This window comes from Hyla sarda, chromosome 7 (assembly GCF_029499605.1).
Source record: "Hyla sarda isolate aHylSar1 chromosome 7, aHylSar1.hap1, whole genome shotgun sequence".
NCBI lineage: Eukaryota > Metazoa > Chordata > Amphibia > Anura > Hylidae > Hyla > Hyla sarda.
Window position 1 is genome coordinate 43327375 of NC_079195.1, and position 20808 is coordinate 43348182.

The window sequence follows — 20808 nt, forward strand, 5'->3', positions numbered from 1 at the left end:
GTCTATGGCAGGGGGCGAGATAGCTGTCTCGCCCCCTGCCATAGACTTACATTGAGGGGGCGGAGTGTGATGTCACACGGGGGCGGAGCCGTGACATCACTATACTCCGGCCTCGTGATCGGCAGTCACCAGACCCAGAGCGATGTTCGCTCCGGGACCTTATGAGAGCGGGGTGCTGTGTGCGAGATCGCGGGGGTCCCCAGTGGCAGGACCCCACACGATCAGGCAACTTATCCCCTATCCTTTAGATGGGGGATAATTTGTCAGCACGGTAGTACCCCTTTAAGAGTTGGAGACTGTAGAGTTGTCTCCAAAAGCTTAAATGGCCTCGATTTTTCCTTACCCGGGAAAAACCTCATTGGATATGGGGTAAGGGCTCAGATCCTGGTTCCTTTATGTGCTACTGATGTAACCCACCAGAATCCCAATGTTGAAATTTGACCAGGCATTTGTTCCTAGCATAATTTTTGTTGCATTATATCAGCAGTCTTCAAACTGTGGCCCTCCAGATGTTGCAAAACCACAACTCCCAGCATGCCCGGACAGCCAACGGCTGTCCGGGCATGCTGGGAATTGTAGTTTTGTAACATCTGGAGGTCCACAGTTTGAAGACCACACTGCATTATATAGACAGATACCCAAGTTTTTGTTAATGTAACTAGAGATGAGCGAACTTACAGTAAATTCGATTCGTCACAAACTTCTCGGCTCGGCAGTTGATGCCTTTTCCTGCATAAATTAGTTCAGCTTTCCTGTGCTCCGGTGGGCTGGAAAAGGTGGATACAGTCCTAGGAGACTCTTTCCTAGGAATGTATCCACCTTTTCCAGCCCACCGGAGCACCTGAAAGCTGAACTAATTTATGCAGGATAAGTCATCAACTGCCGAGCCGAGAAGTTCGTGACAAATCGAATTTACTGTAAGTTCGCTCATCTCTAAATGTAACACCAGAAAACCTTTGTTGCCAACATTTTTTTCAACTACATTTTCTAAAAATTTTATAAAAATTTTCAAAGAATAAACAGGAATATATAGTTCATACAAATACAACAATATATACTCTCATCTAAAGGGGCAATTTTATTTTTTTCTTACAATTTTTTTGTCTTTAAAAAGTTCCTTTTCTAAATGTGCACAATACTAGCACTGGGTGAATAAGGGAAGCTGTTTCGGCATAGCCAGTTAAGGTTGTGTCACAGTACAGTAGTGGTCTACTGTATCAACACCTATGAAAGATTATGTAACCGTAGCTAATACTATAACCCTCATGCAGTCACTTCTCCTCATGACCTGAAATGTCCTCATTATAGATGACCGAACTTACAGTAAATTCGATTCGTCCCGAACTTCTCGGCTTGGCAGTTGATGACTTTTCCTGCATAAATTAGTTCAGCTTTCCGGTGCTCCGGTGGGCTGGAAAAGGTGGATACAGTCCTAGGAGACTCTTTCCTAGGAATGTATCCACCTTCTCCAGCCCACCAGAGCACCTGAAGGCTGAACTAATGTATGCAGGAAAAGCCATCAACTGCTGAGCCGAGAAGTTTGTGACGAATCGAATTTACTGTAAGTTCGCTCATCTCTAGTCCTCATGCCCAACATGTCACTTGAAGACCCAATGCAAAATCTGTAACAGGGCCCACACCTACCATGTACCAGTTAGGATACTGATGTCTCCTTTTGTGGCACGGAGAGGCAACAAGAGTCCGATTGCTCCTGGTATCTCTGCAACCCCCAGAGCTTTCCCCTTTAAAACTTACCACCGTGGCCTCATCTGGTCCAACTACTACAGTTGCGGTCTTCGCATAGTACCCTTCTGCTGACGCAGTTACTGTGTAGGTGTCTGGTAATAACAGGCGGAAATAATCTCCTTCTTCACCTATAGGAAGAGCATGGTTTTACATAAGTCAGTTCATTAAATTAAAATAAATTAATTAAAGGGACAGTCCTCTGGAAAACACACACACATATATATATATATATATATATATATATATATATATATATATATATATATATATATAAATATATATATATTATTTTTTTTTAATTAAAGGGGTTATCCAGGAAAAAACTTTTTTTTATATATCAACTGGCTCCAGAAAGTTAAACAGATTTGTAAATTACTTCTATAAAAAAAATCTTAATCCTTTCAGTACTTATGAGCTGATGAAGTTGCGTTGTTCTTTTCTGTCTAAGTGCTCTCTGATGACACGTGTCTCGGGAAACCGCCCAGTTTAGAAGCAAATCCCCATAGCAAATCTCTTCTACTCTGTGCAGAGATGTCAGCAGAAAGCACTGTTGCCAGACAGAAAACAACTTCACCAGCTGATAATTATTGGAAGGATTAAGATTTTTTTATAGAAGTAATTTAAAAATCTGTTTAACTTTCTGGAGCCAGTTGATATATATATATATATATATATATATAAAAAAAAAAAAAAAGGTTTTTCCTGGAATACCCCATTAACTGGTGCAAGAAAGTTATACTGATTTGTAAATTTGGAAGTTCTTTTCTTTTTTAATTTCCTTTCTGTCTGACCACAGTGCTCTCTGCTGACACCACTGTCCATTTTAGGAACTGTCCAGAGTAGGAGCAAACCCCTAGCAAACCTCTCCTGCTCTGGACAGTTCCTAAAAATGGACAGAGGTGTCAGCAGAGAGCACTGTGGTCAGACAGAAAGGAAATTCAAAAAGAAAATAGCTTCCTCTGGAACATACAGCAGCTGATAAGTACTGGGTTAAGATTTGTTAATAGAAGTAATTTACAAATCCGTTTAACTTTCTGGCACCAGTGGATTGAGAATTATTTTTTTTCCAGTGGAGTACCCCTTTAAAGGGGGTACTCCGGCCCTAATACATCTTATCCCTTATCCAAAGGATAGGGGATAAGATGTATGATCGCAGGGGTCCCGCCGCTGGGAACCACCGCAATCTGTCATTGCGCACCCACCTTTGTGTGCTCTCCGCAGTGCTGGAGGCTCCGAGTATGTAGCGTGACGACCACGGGGCTGGAGTATCGTGACGTCACGCCCCTCCCCCTCAATGTAAGTGTATGGGAGCTCACAAAGGTGGGTGCGCAATGACAGGTTACGGGGGTCCCCAGTGGCGGGACCCCTACGATCATACATCTTATCCCCTATAGGGGATAAGATGTATTAGGGCCGGAGTACCCCTTTAAGTCAGTTAATTTAATTAAATTAAAGTAATTCAAAATTGGAATTTGAGAAAGGTATAAGATCTGAATCAAGACTTACCGGAAAAGATGTTATGGCTAATGCCTGCAACTGAGATCACAGCATTGCCTATACCATTATTATTCTCGTCTGTCACCATCCCTTTAATTCCTTTGTGAACCTAGGCCAAAATAACAATAATTGAAGTCCTTTGTAGTCAACATTCGCATTTAGCTGCATTGCCTTGATACACTAGGTAGTAGAATCACACATTAAACTAGTTATGGCATTTACATTATTTATCCTGCCAACAAGGAATTTTTACATGATATTTGCCTTAATGTGAATATTTGTATTAAAGTGATGGAACATGCAGTGAGCTTGTAGACTACAGCGGCGGCTTCACCAACACCATCACTGGCAGCTCGATAGGGTCTCAGAAGCTCTAGTGCAGCGTTTCCCAACAATTTGGAGGAACTTATAGGGGTACTCCTGTGGAATTTTTTATTTTTTTTAAATCAACTGTGCCGGAAAGTTAAACAGATTTGTAAATGACTTCTATTAAAAAAAATCTTAATCCTCCCAGTACTAATTAGCTGCTGAATACTACAGAGGAAATGGTTTTCTTTTTGGAACACAGAGCTCTCTGCTGACATTATGACCACAGTGCTCTCTGCTGACCTCTGCTGTCCATTTAGAACTGTCCAGAGTAGGAGAAAATCCCCATAGCAAACATATGCTGCTCTGTACAGTTCCTAAAATGGACAGAGATGTCAGCAGAGAGCATTGTGGTCATGATGTCAGCAGAGTTCCAAAAAGAAAACCATTTCCTCTGTAGTATACAGACCCTAATAAGTACTGGAAAAATTAAGATTTTTTTTATAGAAGTAATTTACAAATCTGTTTAACTTTCTGGCACCAGTTGATTTAAAAAAAAAAAAAAGTTTTCCACGGGAGTACCCCTTTAATAAGACTTGTATACCAGTCTTCTGTTTCTTTTTTATTTTATTTTTTTCTATTTTATTTTTTTGTATAAAAGGGAAATTTTTGCACATGCCTCATTTTGTTAAAAAGATTTCACTTTTGCACAAAGGGGCATGGCGTCAATATATAAGGAGCTTGATTTAAATGGGCACTGTCAGATACAAAAACGTTTGATACGTTGTAAAGCATGTATAACCAATAGGTTTTACAATTGCTTTCATTAGAAAATTTTCAGTATTTCATACTGAAAAAGCCAGTCATACAACTGCCCCCCCCTGGCTGCTTGGACACATACTAGTCCTGCTGTGTCCATGCATCATCACCTATGTCATGGACACTTCCTTGATTGACAGCTGTGAACGCAGGGCTCAGAGCTGGAGGAAAAATCCTCCCACTGTCAGCTTGTGTCCCGCTACTGTCAGTGAGGACAAGCTGGGGGTTGTAGTTTTGCTAATGCTAGGGGAGATGTGAACAGACAGCATACTGAGGGAGGGGGCGGAGACCTGCACAATGAGGCCACGCCCCCTCCCTTTGACAGGAATTCAGATTAGTGAGCTAAAAGTGTGATAAAAAAATAAATAAAGGTGCTAGACACATCAAAATTAGATGTACATGGTCAGGATTAGGTACTGAGTGATATATGAAAAAAAAAAATTTTGTTGGATGTGACGGGTACGCTTTAAGTGTAGTGAATTTAATGCTTTCCCATAAAAACTGATCTTAGCTGCTGAGAATCCACTGAATATCTTGTATCCCCCCGTGGATAGGGGATAAGTTCTTTTCGGCTGCAGTATTGCTTTAAAGAATCTGCTGCTATGGTCTTGGTGCCAAACAGCACTGAAAACCTTCAGAAGTATTGGTCATTCTATGCCCCTACAGGTCAGGGCTGTTTTGGTGGCACAAGGGGGAACTACAATTTTTGCCAAGTGGTATTAATGTTATGGCTGATCGGAGTGTATAGTGTAGCACTGACAATACAAGAGGTTGGCCTCTAAAATGGCCAGCCCACCAGGAAAAAAAATAAAAATTAAAGATATAATGTAATGTGATATATACCTAAAAATGAATAATTGCAACTAAAACAAAACACTTGACACATTTTTTTTGAAGTGATAATAACCCTGACTGGATGAAGATCCCAATCTATGTACAGTCGCAGTGGAGAAGGAAAGGACTTGGCTGGGGACTGGTGGGGGGCACTTCTTTAGAATCCTGGAGAAGCCCAGTAAGTGATTTGCTAATCAAAGTGTCACATTTAATTACGTGCTTGTTACTAAGACATACAAACCCGCCGGCCAGCCCCGCACAAAGCGCTCTGTGTTTATAAATGCCCCAATTCCTGCTTGGCCAAAAGAACACAGAGACAATTATTCCTCTACTATATGACTACTACCAGTAAACGCTGTCGAGTTTTTGGGGCCTATAAAACAAAATGTATCACTGAGCGTAGTCTGTTCTATATTTGCCGGGCAACATCATATTAACTGTGAAGTTGGACACCCAACAAAGTGAGTAGTGTATGCAGCTTATGTGGCCTCAGGCAAGTAGGGGCCATGATGTGTAGCCTTAGTGTTCTGTTCTTCCTCTTTCATTTCCCTCTCCCAGGTTACTTCAGTTTTGCTTTATAGGTATATCCTTGAGTTTGGGTCTACTGATGAAAGCAGCTCATTTATGCCATATGAATCTCTGTGTATGTTGACCTCCATATCCCTGGAGCATAAACCTACATGTAGTGAAGCAAGAATATTGCAATCTTTATGGTTCATGACATGGCTGAGCCCTGTGACCGTATAGCCTTCATTCTCGGCCATACGCACTTTATCGAGCTCCATGTTTGGAGACGTCCTCTACTAGAATACTGCTTCTTCTTTTCTGCTTGCATTTGGAGTTATAGAATCTAAATGGGTACTCCGGCCCTAAGACATTTTATACACCCCGCCGCCGCTATGCAAGTCTATGGGAGGGGGCGTGACGGCAGTCACGCCCCCTCCCATAGACTTGCATAGCGGGGGCTGGGAGTGACGTCACATGGTGACGTCACGATACTCCGGCCCCGTGATCGTCACGAGGCAGATTCTAAGCTCGCAGTGCGGCGTGCAGCTCCCCGAGGTGGGTGCTGAATGCAAGATTGCGGGCGTCCCCAGCAGCAGGACCCACTCGGTCAGACATCTTATCCCCTATTCTTTTGATAGGGGATAAGATGTCTTAGGGCCGGAGTACCCCTTTAACATAAGAAACCTACCTATGAAGGCCGAGGCACACAGCGCCACAGTAGAGGACTTCAACACCTCTAAGGGTATGTCCACACTACGGAGTGTGAACGGAATCTCTGCTCGCAGAATTCAGGGAGCGCAGATTCAGCCTGGCAGCCGGCGGCGGCGGTAGGACCGCACGGCACTGCGCTGTCACCATTGATGGCTATACAGTACTCGCGGACTTTCGCGCAAAGAATGAACATGTTCTTTGTTTGCACGGAACAATTTCAGGAATTGTCCGCCGCTGAAATTCCGCAGTGTGAACGGGTCTCGCGGAGACCCATTCACACTAAGTTCACACCGCGGAATTCTACTCGCGGAATTCCACTGGGGGAATTCCGTAGTGTGAACATAACCTAAGAGTGCAAGGCCATATGTTTGTATTTGGCATTCTTGTACTTTTTACCCATTAGTAAGGGATTTATACACTTAAATAGCGCAGAGGCCAAAGTACAGTAAATGTCACAATTTTCAAGGCAACACCTTTTTTTTTTTCACCTGTTCTATAAATGTGATCAGAGCCTCCCGGTTACCAAACCATTCCCTTTCCAGCTCCTCTTCACGTGGAAACTTGATGCAGCTCAGCTCCAGAGTAATTTCAAAGCAATTCTTAAAAAGGTAATTGAAGTCTTGCATACCTGAGCGGTACATAAAAAAACATTGTAAGGGAAAAATACCAATCTGCCCTACCTAAGCAATTTACAGTGTTCACATTGCATTGTTCCAGGATTTATCATTGCAAAAGTTGCACATAAGCAAATAAAAGTCGCAAACCCCCTTCAAAAAGTCACAAGTGTAATCAAGGTCAGACCTGGCTTACAAACTTGCCTATCACAGCATTTTCAAAAGTCGCACCAAAAGTCGCACGTGAGACTTTTTGCGCAACTTTTTTTACTTTCATTTTCACAGGCACGGTGGGACGAGCGGGTAGGAGATAAATAGGAGGGTGACAAGCTTGTCACCCGCCCGCACATCTCCAGCCCACGCAACACTACTACAACTCCCAGCATGTCCTTACTGTTAGAACATGCGGAGAATTGTAGTTGTGCGCCACGAAGGAGTGTGTTAGATGGGCCGGCGGATGACAAGTTTGTCACCCGCCCGTGCCACATGACTACAACTCCCAGCATGTCCTTACTGTAAGGGCATGCTGGGAGTTGTAGTCATGCAGTGGGGGCAGGTGACAAGCTTGTCATAAGCTTGCACATCTCCCCCCAGCCCCGCTGCATGACTACAACTCCCATTATGTCCTTACTGTAAGGGTATGCTGGGAGTTGTAGTCATGCAGTGCGGGCGGGAAATGTGCGGGTGGGTGACAATAAAATGTACTAACCTATTTTCCTTGTTTTTTTTCCTTCTCATTTCATGTCCGAGTATCCTGTGGACTATGACGATGACCAGTGTTTTTTTTTCTTAATATTAATAAAATGGTTAGCGTGGGCTTATGATGGAGCGTTTTTTGGAATAAAAGTTTTTTAAACATGCTTTTTTTATTTACTTTACAGGCTTAGTAGTGGAAGCTGTCTTATAGACAGAATCCATTACTAGGCCAGGGCTTAGCATTAGCCCCAAAAACAGCTAGCGCTAACCCCCGATTATTACCCCGGTACCCACCGGCACAGGGGTGCTGGGAAGAGCCGATACCAACAGGGGCGTCAAATATGGTGCTCCTGGGCCTAGCCAGTAACAGGCTGGAATTATTTAGTCTGGGGAGGGCCAGTAACAATGGTCCTCGCCCACCCTGGTAACATCAGGCTGTTGCTGCTTGGTTGGTATTTGGCTGAGAATGAAAATATGGGGAACTCTACGTTTTTTTTCCCCCCATAAATAATAAAAAAATAAAAGAAAAACTTACATAGGGTTCCCTGTATTTTTTTTCTCAGCCAGATACCAACCAAGCAGCAACAGCCTGACGTTACCAGGGTGGGTGAGGACCATTGTTACTGGCCGTCCCCAGCCTAAATAACGATAACCTGTTACCGCCATTTTTGATGCTCCGGGACTGTTGGTACCGGCTCTTCCCGACACCCCTGTGGCGGTGGGTGCCAGGGTAATAATTGGGGGTTAGCACTAGCTGTTTTTGGGGCAAACGCTAAGCCCCGACTTAGTAATGGACTCCTTCTATAAGAAGGCTTCCACTCCTAAGCCTGTAAAGGAAATAAAAATAAAAAAAAATTAAACCATTTAAAAACTTTTATTCCAAAAAACACTCCCCCACAAGCCCTCGTAACAAAATGTTGTTAATATTAAACAAAAAAATGCCTACAGAACTCGCTTACCAAAGCAACAATGAAAAATGTCCCCCTTAGTTTATACTGTTACGCCGAGCGCTCTGGCTCCTCCTCCTCCTCCGGAGCGCTTGCGGCGTCTTCTGCCCTGCAGCGCTCCGGTCGGCAGCGCTGACCGGAGACGCTGCTCTGTTGTGCCCGGGGGGGGGATGCGATCCGCCTAGCGGGACGTGCCCGCTCGCGGATCGCATCCCGTCCCACTCGCCTGTCCCGATCTCCTGCTGGGTCCCGGTGTGCGCGGCCCCTCTGTCTGGGGCGCGCGCGCCCTGGGGCTCTCAGATTTAAAGGGCCAGCGCACCGCTAATTGGTGCCTGGCCCAAATCACCCTAATTAGCTTCCATCTGCTCCTTGTAGATAAAAACCCACTTCTCCTTCCTGTCCTTGCCGGATCTTGTTGCCTTAGTGCCCTGAGAAAGCGTTTAGTGTGTTCCCAAGCCTTTGTACCCGGACCTTCTGCTGTTGCCCCTGACTATGACTCTTGCTGCCTGCCCTGACCTTCTGCTACGTCCGACCTTGCTCTTGCCTTGTCCCTGTGTACTGCGCCTGTCTCAGCTGTCAGTTGGGGTCGAGTCGCTATCGGGTGGAACGACCTGGGGGTTACCTGCCGCTGCAAGTCCATCCCGCTTTGCGGCGGGCTCTGGTGAAAACCAGTAACCCCTTAGATTTCGTTCCCCTGGTACGGCCCATGCCATCACCACACTGACACAGAGGATCCACCTCCAGTGTCCTCGCTGCATACCAGTCCGGATCCTGACATATACAAGTCCGACACTTATAGTACTACCTCAAATGGGTCTTAGAAACCGCCTTGAGCAGCTATGAACTACATTTCCTTAAATCGCATGATGACAGGGGAGGTATTTCTAAAGCTTATGCTGCCTTGTTAGAACTATCTAACCAAGCATGCCCAGCTTTTCAGGATGCATGGGAGAGGGACTTGGGTACCGCCTTTACATCACAACAATGGGCTGCCATTTTTGCCTTACCCTTTAATGATCCCATTGTGTGGGCCACTTGAAATCGTCTCACAAGCTACTGTATCGCTGGTGCCTAACATCATCTTGTTTGGCCAGGATCTATCCTAACACATCCTCACTTTGCTGGCATTGTAATAACAATATGGGTTCACTCACACGTTTGGTGGTCGTGTCCGGCACGGCAGCAGTTTTGGGCAGACGTGCAGTCCCTTGTGACCAATCAAGTAAAGGGACCTGTCCTCTAGGGACCTGAAGTCGCGTTGCTCTCACTTACCCTTGAACCCCTCTCCTTTACCACTCTAATGGTTCTTTTCCACCTACTGTCGGTCACTAGATCGGCTATAACAAAGTTTTGGAAATCTACAGATGAACCTTCCTTAGTTAAAATTGTATCTAATCTTACCCATATCTGTACTATGGAGAAAATAGTTTTTTTCATAGGATAAGTATATCCAAGTCTTCCATGCTCCGCCATATGGCATGGGAGTATTGTACTTTCAAGACGCATTTGCAGAGAGTAGGCTCTAATGTAAGTACGACTCCGTAACTTGAAGGTATGATTGTTTACTATAATAGTGTAGACATCACTGTGAGACCTATTAGGATTCCTATGCATTGATATGTGACACAAACTATTCTGTTATGTTATGTTGTTTGGTGTGACTTGTTTCTCACACTATGTTATGACCTGTGGGTCCTCTATTGTATTTGTTTTTAATTCTATTGAAAATACTAAATAAGGTTTTGAAAAAAACACCACAGTAAAAAAAAAAAAAAAAATCAGGAAAAAACAAGAATGCTACATAGATAAAAATTCTATCACTACTCAGCAGTCCTATAAAGTGTTCACTAATCCTAATCTCTATTGGCCAAGTGTCTGCAATGGAAGAAGTTTAATAAAATATTCCAGCCTTTATAGATAGCAGATACTTAGTTAATAAGGTAGATGGAAATGAAGGGCGGCCAGCGACACCGCTTATCTCATCAATGGTGCTTTCCTCAGCAGAATCTAGATTTGTTGGGAAAAATTCAACCTGTCTTATCTTTTTTATGACATTGAGGAGGACCTGGCAGCCACTATGGTTGGCCATGAACAAGAGATAACGGGAAGCCAAATGCTAGCTCAGCCAACATCAATCCAGCCACTTCTATTAATAGAGCGGCCTGTTCTGTACATTTATAATAAGAGGGACAGGAGGATGAGCATCTGGCGAAAAAGCAAAACCTGGTGGGCCCCATCTCCACCAATAGATGGGGCATTTGAGTCCCAACCTATCCTATATTTCTATATATTTTCCAATATTTCCTCTAAAGGCAGTTGTTAGAGGATTGTTGCAGCAATGCTTAGTGTATGGACCATAACTTTGTGCATTATTACTGTTTTAACATGAATTATATTCCAATGCTGCATTCACATATTTTCAGAACTAAAAACTCCCAGCATTTCATGGTGGCCTAATGTGGACATAGTAATTATTGAATGTAAGCATTGTGTGATGCCTTTGTATCTGTATACATACATACGTGAAGCACTCCCTTCCCTGCTGGTCTGCTAAGGACTCACAGCCCACTACTTATATTCATCAGCTCTTTCCTACGATAGTTCGGTCAGTCGTGCCTGGCCTCACCTATTTTGTTGGCTTGCTACCTTGAACTGTCCTTCCACCTCTCATCCAGCTCACTTTTTGACCATCTACAATTTGGCTTTTTTCACCACCACTCTACAGAAACCGCCCTAGCCATAGTGACCAATGATCTGCTGACTGCGGCGTCGTAGTGGTATTTCATGGAGTGCTTGATGTTTGTAAAGTGCCTGGGGCCAAGAGAAGTGTGTTGCCCTCATCGAGAGACTGACCTTTCACATTGACATTCTTAATGTTGCACTTGATGTTGTTGTCCTTGTTGCTGAAACTTAATCAAAAGTTAGAGCGTTCCACTATTGCCGGGTTATTGTCGCCAAAGACCCTGCACCATACAAGTATTCAAATAAGCATTCAATACAGGCCCCTAATAAAACAAAGATGTCTTTTGTGCCAAATTTAGCTGGAGAATTAATGCAGGACTTGGAATGTTGTGTTGTGAGCACAGTGGTGTTTGCAGCCCAAGTATTTATATAGCGGTAATAATTTACACCCCTAGAAATAATCTCATTAGCTTTTTCTAAGCATTTGCTCGGTTTAGCCTTCCATGACCTCAAACACTCCAGTTTCATGTGTTTTCACTATGAAGTTTCCAGAAAACTCAACTAACATTTGAATTACAAAAAATGCATGTTTCAACACTTTAGGTGCGCTGGAACAGTTGTGGTTTCCTTTTGTTTTTAAGTCCTTTTTATGTACTAGAATTTCAGCTTAAACCTGTTGACATATCCTTAAAGGAGAACTATCATGCAGAAAAACTGATCGTGGGGGGGGTCGAAGTGCTAGGGCATCCCACGATCTCCTGCATGGGACCCTGGCTCTCTCCCGGAATAGGGTTTGTCGACCCCCGCAGGAAGCAGGGGCCTTCGGCTATCTTCAGCTCTCCCATAGAGATACATGGAGGGGGCTTCGCTTCATGTGGGGGACGACACACCCTGTTCCCAGGGGGAGCCAGGACCATCGGTCAGACCCCCCACGATCTAAAACTTATCTCATATCCTTTGTTAGGGGATACGTTTTTCTACATGATATATGTCATTTAGAGGGGTTGTACATCATTATAAAAACATGGGTGATTGCTTCCAAAAACTGTACCAAACCTGATCACATGTCATGTGTGGTAACGCAGCTCAGTCCTCTTCATTTTAATGGAGCTAAGCTGCAATACCAGATTCAACTCATGGACAGGTGTGGCACTATTTTAAAAAGCAGCCATGTTTTTCTAATCTTTACTGTTGTTAAAAAAATAAAATAAAAATCTGTTTACATGTAACACAGACATGCCAAATGTTTTGATTGGTTGGGGTCTCAGTGCTAATGCAACCCCAACCTCTAGATATATCTGGGACAAGCAAATAGCAGTGCCTTCCACTCCCCAGCTCAGTGCTCAATATGTCTCCCTGAAGGAGATAGGCTTTATTATACAGTAAGTCTCTGGAGCCTGACTTCGCCAGGGAGTAAAGTATGCTGCTTCGTGCCTCTATCTATTGATCGGTGGGGGCCTTAGCACTGATCAAAACATGAATAGTTTTTGGGATATTTAGTTCTTACCTTTAGAAAGGGAATACCAAGAGGCTCCATTAGTAATCCCATTAGGGAAGTAGTCTCCACAGTTCCAGCCATGGTGCATCCAGCCATGGGCATAGGAATATGCCATTGCAAGCTGTAGAGAGATGGCCATAAGAAGTCACACATCAGCTAATCAAATGTAACATTCGTAGCCCTATAAATAATGAGCAATGTAAGAATGTACCCTCATACAGGGTTATTGTAGGCTGCGGGCTATCTTGAATAGATGGGTTTTCAGGTTGCTTTTGAAGGTCTTGATGGTGGGTGAGAGACGAATGTGTAATGTCCCAGTACAGAACATGGTTCTGTACTACCCTTGTCAGGTTGAGTTCCTCAGTGACCTGGGGGCTCTCCTGCAGTATCTCCCCTGCTGTTACTGTACTGTTATCTATTATATTTTATGGATAGTCAGTGTCCTAATGTATAGTTAGTATAAAGGACCTTTGGAGGAATCCAGCAGTTGTCAAAAGGACCTGTGAAATGTCACATGTTATGTTTATGTTGTCACATGTTACCCAGAGGGCACCAGCTTAACACTTGACCCGGAGCTTGACCAATGGGCTTTGGCTCAGCCTCCCTCTATATCAGGGGGCCGGCCATTACAATTCTCTCAGACTCTTCTTTACTGAGGAACAGCAAACACCAGATACCTCAGTGCTAGTGACCAGAACCTGGAAGGCTGCAAAGCTACAGTCATTCCAGTAAGTCAAAAGTCTATGTCTGCTGTCAGGATACTTTCCTGGCCAGAAAGTACTCCTGATACTAAACCAATGCATATAGTCAATATAAGGTAACATAAATGTCAAAATGTTATCTGTATCAAATGTCTAGCATAAAGTGTTGTCACGACTCGGCTGGCTGGAGGTGGATCCTCTGTGCCAGAGAGGGATTGGCGTGGACCGTGCTGGTGGACCGGTTCTAAGTTGCTACTGGTATTCACCAGAGCCCGCCGCAAAGCGGGATGGTCTTGCAGCGGCGGTAGCAACCAGGTCGTATCCACCAGCAATGGCTCAACCTCTCTGACTGCTGAAGATAGGCGCGGTACAAGGGAGAAGACAAGAGCAAGGTCGGACGTAGCAGAAGGTCAGGGCAGGCAGCAAGGATCGTAGTCAGGGGCAACGGCAGGAGGTCTGGAACACAGGCTAGGAACACACAAGGGAACGCTTTCACTGGCACAATGGCAACAAGATCCGGCGAGGGAGTGCAGGGGAAGTGAGGTATAAGTAGGGAGTGCACAGGTGAGAATACTGATTAGGCCTGCTGCGCCAATCAGTGGCGCAGCGGCCCTTTAAATGGCAGAGACCCGGCGTGCGCGCCCTAAGGAGCGGGGCCGCGCGCGCCGGGACAACACAGACGGGGAACGGGTCAGGTACGGGAGCCGAGATGCGCATCGCGATCGGGCGCGTCCCGCATCCCGGCTGGGAGTAATATCGCAGCGCACCCGGTCAGCAGGTCTGACCGGGGCGCTGCGAATGAGAGAACGCTGCGAGCGCTCCGGGGAGGAGCGGGGACCCGGAGCGCTCGGCGTAACAGTACCCCCCCCCCTTGGGTCTCCCCCTCTTTTTGGAGCCTGAGAACCTGAGGATAAGACTTTTGTCCAGGATGTTGTCCTCAGGTTCCCAGGATCTCTCCTCAGGGCCGCAATTCTCCCAGTCGACCAAGAAGAATCTTTTACCTCTGACCGTTTTGGATGCTAGAATCTCCTTCACAGAAAAGACGTCAGAAGATCCGGAAACTGGAGTTGGAGAAACAACTTTGGGAGAGAAGCGGTTAAGGATGAGTGGTTTAAGGAGAGAGACATGGAAGGCATTGGGAATACGGAGAGAAGGAGGAAGAAGGAGTTTGTAAGAGACAGGGTTGATCTGGCACTTGATTTTGAAAGGACCAAGATAGCGTGGTCCCAGTTTGTAACTGGGGACACGAAAGCGGACATATTTAGCGGAGAGCCATACCTTGTCTCCGGGAGCAAAAATGGGGGGAGTTCTTTTTTTATCAGCAAATCTTTTCATCCGGGATGAAGCCTGTAAAAGAGAATTTTGGGTCTCTTTCCATATGGTGGAAAGATCACGAGTCACTTCATCCACAGCGGGCAAACCAGAGGGCAAGGGAGTAGGGAGGGGGGGAAGAGGGTGACGGCCGTACACCACGAAAAATGGGGACTTGGCAGAAGATTCGGAGACTCTGAAGTTGTATGAGAATTCAGCCCATGGTAGAAGATCTGCCCAGTCATCCTGGCGGGAGGAAACAAAATGCCGTAAATAGTCACCCAGGACCTAATTAACTCTTTCTACTTGCCCATTGGATTGGGGATGATAAGAAGAAGAGAAGTTTAATTTGATCTTGAGCTGTTTACAGAGGGCCCTCCAGAATTTAGACACGAATTGGACGCCTCTATCTGAGACGATATGCGTGGGCAAACCGTGAAGGCGAAAAATGTGTACAAAAAATTGCTTTGCCAACTGAGGCGCTGAAGGAAGACCAGGAAGAGGAATAAAATGTGCCATCTTGGAAAATCGATCAACGACCACCCAAACAACTGTGTTGCCACGGGATGAGGGCAAGTCCGTAATAAAGTCCATACCAATCTGTGACCAAGGCTGTTCAGGAACAGGCAGAGGATGAAGGAGACCAGCAGGCTTCTGGCGAGGAGTCTTATCCCGGGCACAGACAGTACAGGCCCGCACAAAATCAATAACATCAGTCTCCAGAGTCGGCCACCAATAAAATCGAGAGATGAGTTGCAAGGATTTTTTGATGCCCACATGGCCTGCGAGGTGGGAGGAGTGTCCCCATTTGAGAATCCTGAGACGCTGGCGTGGAGAAACGAAGGTCTTCCCTGGAGGAGTTTGCCTGATGGAAGCTGGAGAAGTGGAGATCAGACTGTCGGAGGAATGATGTGTTGCGGAGAGACCTCTACTTCAGAGGCATCAGAAGAACGAGAGAGGGCATCGGCCCTAATGTTCTTGTCAGCAGGGCGAAAATGGATTTCAAAGTTAAAACGGGCAAAGAACAACGACCACCTAGCCTGGCGAGGGTTCAGTCGTTGGGCAGACTGGAGGTAGGAGAGATTCTTGTGATCAGTGTATATGATAACTGGAAATTTTGATCCCTCCAGCAGGTGCCTCCATTCCTCAAGCGCCAATTTAATGGCCAGTAGTTCTCGATCCCCGATGGAATAGTTTCTCTCCGCCGGGGAGAAGGTCCTAGAAAAAAAAACACAAGTCACAGCATGCCCGGAAGAATTTTTTTGTAGAAGGACAGCTCCAGCTCCCACTGAGGAGGCATCTACCTCCAATAGGAAGGGTTTAGATGGGTCAGGTCTGGAGAGCACGGGAGCGGAAGAAAAGGCAGACTTGAGATGTTTAAATGCGTCTTCCGCTTGGGGGGACGAGGACTTGGGATTGGCATTTTTCTTGGTTAAAGCCACGATAGGAGCCACAATAGTGGAAAAGTGTGGAATAAACTGTCTGTAATAATTGGCGAACCCCAAAAAACGTTGGATAGCACGGAGTCCGGAGGGGCGTGGCCAATCTAAGACGGCAGAGAGTTTATCTGGGTCCATTTGTAGTCCCTGGCCAGAAACCAAGTATCCTAGGAAAGGAAGAGACTGACATTCAAAGAGACATTTCTCCATTTTGGCATAAAGTTGATTGTCTCGAAGTCTCTGAAGAACCATGCGGACATGCTGGCGATGTTCTTCTAAGTTGGCAGAAAAAATCACAATATCGTCCAGATAAACCACAACACAGGAATATAGGAGATCACGAAAAATTTCATTAACAAAGTCTTGGAAGACGGCAGGGACGTTGCATAGGCCAAAGGGCATGACCAGATACTCAAAGTGTCCATCTCTGGTGTTAAATGCGGTCTTCCATTCGTCCCCCTCCCTGATGCGGATGAGATTATAAGCACCTCTTAAGTCCAGTTTGGTAAAGATGTGGGCACCTTGTAAGCGATCAAAGAGTTCCGAGATAAGAGGTAAGGGGTAGCGTTTTTTTACCGTGATTTTATTAAGTCCGCGGTAATCAATACAAGGACGTAGGGAGCCATCTTTTTTGGACACAAAAAAAAATCCAGCTCCGGCAAGAGAGGAGGACTTGCGGATAAACCCCTTTTTTAAATTCTCCTGGATGTACTCCGACATGGCAAGAGTCTCTGGAGCAGACAGAGGATAGATTCTGCCCCGGGGTGGGGTAGTACCCGGGAGGAGGTCAATAGGACAGTCATAAGGCCTGTGAGGAGGCAAAGTCTCAGCTTGCTTTTTGCAAAAAACGTCAGAATAGTCCATATAAGCCTTAGGAAGACCGGATACAGGGGGAACCACAGGGTCACGGCAAGGAGTACTGGGCACCGATTTAAGACAGTCCTTGTGACAAGAAGTACCCCAGTTCTTGATTTCTCCTGTGGACCAATCAAGGGTTGGGGAATGGCGTTGAAGCCACGGTAATCCAAGAAGAATTTCAGAAGTGCAGTTGGAGAGGACCAAAAATTCAATTTTTTCGTGATGAGGTCCGATGCACATTAGGATAGGTTCCGTGCGGTAACGCACGGTACAGTCCAATCTTTCATTGTTAACAGAATTGATGTAGAGGGGTCTGGCGAGACTGGTCACCGGGATGTTGAACCTGTTGATGAGAGAGGCCAAAATAAAATTTCCTGCAGATCCGGAATCCAAGAAGGCCATAGCAGAGAAGGAGAAGGTAGAGGAAGATATCCGCACAGGCACAGTAAGGCGTGGAGAAGCAGAGTAGACATCAAGAACTGTCTCATCTTTGTGCGGAGTCAGCATACGTCTTTCCAGGCGGGGAGGACGGATAGGACAATCTTTCAAGAAGTGTTCGGTACCGGCACAGTACAGGCATAGGTTCTCTGTCACGATGCCGGCTGGCAGGAGGTGGATCCTCTGTGCCAGAGAGGGATTGGCGTGGACCGTGCTAGTGGACCGGTTCTAAGTCACTACTGGTGTTCACCAGAGCCCGCCGCAAAGCGGGATGGTCTTGCTGCGGCGGTAGTGACCAGGTCGTATCCACTAGCAACGGCTCAACCTCTCAGACTGCTGAAGATAGGCGCGGTACAAGGGAGTAGACAAGAGCAAGGTCGGACGTAGCAGAAGGTCGGGGCAGGCAGCAAGAATCGTAGTCAATAAGGCAATAGCAGGAGGTCAAGTACACAGTATGGACAAACACAGTAACGCTTTCACTAGGCTCTAAGGCAACAAGATCCGGCAGGGGAGTGCAGGGGCAGTGATCAGATATAGTCTGGGAGCAGGTGGAAGCCAATTAAGCTAATTGGGCCAGGCACCAATCATTGGTGCACTGGCCCTTTAAGTCTCAGAGAGCTGGCGCGCGCGCGCCCTAGAGAGCGGAGCCGCGCGCGCCAGCACATGACAGCAGGGGACCGGGACGGGTAAGTGACCTGGGATGCGATTCGCGAGCGGGCGCGTCCCGCTGTGCGAATCGCATCCCCGACGGCCATGACAGTGCAGCGCTCCCGGTCAGCGGGACCGACCGGGGCGCTGCGGAGAGAGAGACGCCGTAAGCGCTCTGGGGAGGAGCGGGGACCCGGAGCGCTAGGCGTAACAGTACCCCCCCCCCCCCTTAGGTCTCCCCTTCTCTTTGTCCGGTAACTGCCTCCCCTGGGATGAGGACACCGGGAAAGAATGGAGGGTTTCCTCAACGGCAGGCAGTACAGCAGGAGTGGGAATGGGGAGGGAGGGCAGAGGGCGAGGCCTGGCACGGGGCAGTGTGACACCAGGACGGGGGCCATGAGGAGGCACCGAGGCTTGCCTGACTGGACTGGGAGGGGGGGAGAGGCACTTCTTATGGCAGGCAGAGTCCATATAGACCTTAGGGAGACCGGTTACAGGGGGAACCACAGGGTCACGGCAGGGAGTACTGGGAACCGGTTTAAGGCAGTCCTTGAAACAAGAGGTACCCCAGCTCTTGATCTCCCCTGTGGACCAATCCAGGGTTGGGGAATGGTGTTGAAGCCAGGGTAGTCCAAGGAGAATTTCGGAAGTTCAATTGGAGAGGACCAAAAACTCAATTTTTTCGTGATGAGGTCCGATGCACATTAGGAGGGGCTCCGTGCGGTAACGCACGGTGCAATCCAACCTGACTCCGTTGACCACGGAAATGTAGAGTGGCTTGACGAGACGGGTCACCGGGATGCGGAATTTATTCACCAAGGAATCCAGAATAAAATTCCCAGAGGCACCGGAGTCCAAGCAGGCCACGGCTGAGAGGGAGGAGTTGGCTGAAGGAGAAATCCGTACGGGCACCGTGAGACGTGGAGAAGCCGACTTAGCATCAAGAGACGCCACACCCACGAGAGCTGGGTGCGAGCGTGCGTTTCCCAGACGTGGAGGACGAATAGGGCAATCCACCAAGAAATGTTCGGTACTGGCACAGTACAGACAAAGATTTTCTTCCCTACGGCGATTCCTCTCTTCCTGGGTCAGGCGAGACCGATCCACTTGCATGGCCTCCTCGGCAGGAGGCCTAGGCGTAGATTGCAACGGAGACTGTGGGAGAGGTGCCCAGAGATCTAAGTCTTTTTCCTGGCGGAGCTCTTGATGTCTCTCAGAAAAACGCATGTCAATGCGAGTGGCTAGATGAATGAGTTCATGCAGGTTAGCAGGAATTTCTTGTGCGGCCAGAACATCTTTAATGTTGCTGGATAGGCCTTTTTTAAAGGTCGCGCAGAGGGCCTCATTATTCCAGGATAGTTCAGAAGCAAGAGTACGGAATTGTATGGCGTACTCGCCAACGGAAGAATTACCCTGGACCAGGTTCAGCAGGGCAGTCTCAGCAGAAGAGGCTCGGGCAGGTTCCTCAAAGACACTTCGAATTTCCGAGAAGAAGGAGTGTACAGAGGCAGTGACGGGGTCATTGCGGTCCCAGAGCGGTGTGGCCCAAGACAGAGCTTTCCCAGACAGAAGGCTGACTACGAAAGCCACCTTAGACCTTTCAGTAGGAAACTGGTCCGACATCATCTCCAAGTGCAGGGAACATTGTGAAAGAAAGCCACGGCAAAACTTAGAGTCCCCATCAAATTTGTCCGGCAGGGACAAGCGGAGGCTAGGAGTGGCCACTCGCTGCGGAAGAGGTGCAGGAGCTGGCGGAGGAGATGGTTGTTGCTGCTGTAGCTGAGACTGAAATTGCTGTAGCTGTGACTGAAGCTGCTGTAGCTGCGACTGGAGTTGCTGTGTCATGGTGGTCAAGTAAGACAGCTGGTGATCTTGTTGGGCGATCTGTCGGGCTTGCTGGGCGACCAGTGTAGTGAGGTCGGCGACAACTGGCAGAGGAACTTCAGCGGGATCCATGGCCGGATCTACTGTCACGATGCCGGCTGGCAGGAGGTGGATCCTCTGTGCCAGAGAGGGATTGGCGTGGACCGTGCTAGTGGACCGGTTCTAAGTCACTACTGGTGTTCACCAGAGCCCGCCGCAAAGCGGGATGGTCTTGCTGCGGCGGTAGTGACCAGGTCGTATCCACTAGCAACGGCTCAACCTCTCAGACTGCTGAAGATAGGCGCGGTACAAGGGAGTAGACAAGAGCAAGGTCGGACGTAGCAGAAGGTCGGGGCAGGCAGCAAGAATCGTAGTCAATAAGGCAATAGCAGGAGGTCAAGTACACAGTATGGACAAACACAGTAACGCTTTCACTAGGCTCTAAGGCAACAAGATCCGGCAGGGGAGTGCAGGGGCAGTGATCAGATATAGTCTGGGAGCAGGTGGAAGCCAATTAAGCTAATTGGGCCAGGCACCAATCATTGGTGCACTGGCCCTTTAAGTCTCAGAGAGCTGGCGCGCGCGCGCCCTAGAGAGCGGAGCCGCGCGCGCCAGCACATGACAGCAGGGGACCGGGACGGGTAAGTGACCTGGGATGCGATTCGCGAGCGGGCGCGTCCCGCTGTGCGAATC

At 47.1% G+C, this 20808-nt stretch overlaps 1 protein-coding gene across 5 annotated transcripts in view; it reads right to left on the reverse strand.

Annotated features, from left to right (window-relative positions):
• Positions 1-20808, reverse strand: part of CPN1 (carboxypeptidase N subunit 1) — a 96253-nt gene that overhangs the window by 12195 nt on the left and 63250 nt on the right. For all 5 annotated transcript variants that reach the window (XR_008846253.1, XM_056530072.1, XM_056530071.1 and 2 more), the window contains 4 exons: positions 12867-12978; positions 6909-7048; positions 3253-3352; positions 1756-1874 (listed from right to left, as the gene is read on the reverse strand). Coding sequence is in view for 4 of the 5 variants with exons in the window: in XM_056530072.1 (XP_056386047.1) it covers positions 1756-1874; positions 3253-3352; positions 6909-7048; positions 12867-12978 (471 nt within the window). In the remaining variant the exon portion in view is untranslated. The remainder of the gene's footprint in view (positions 1-1755; positions 1875-3252; positions 3353-6908; positions 7049-12866; positions 12979-20808) is intronic.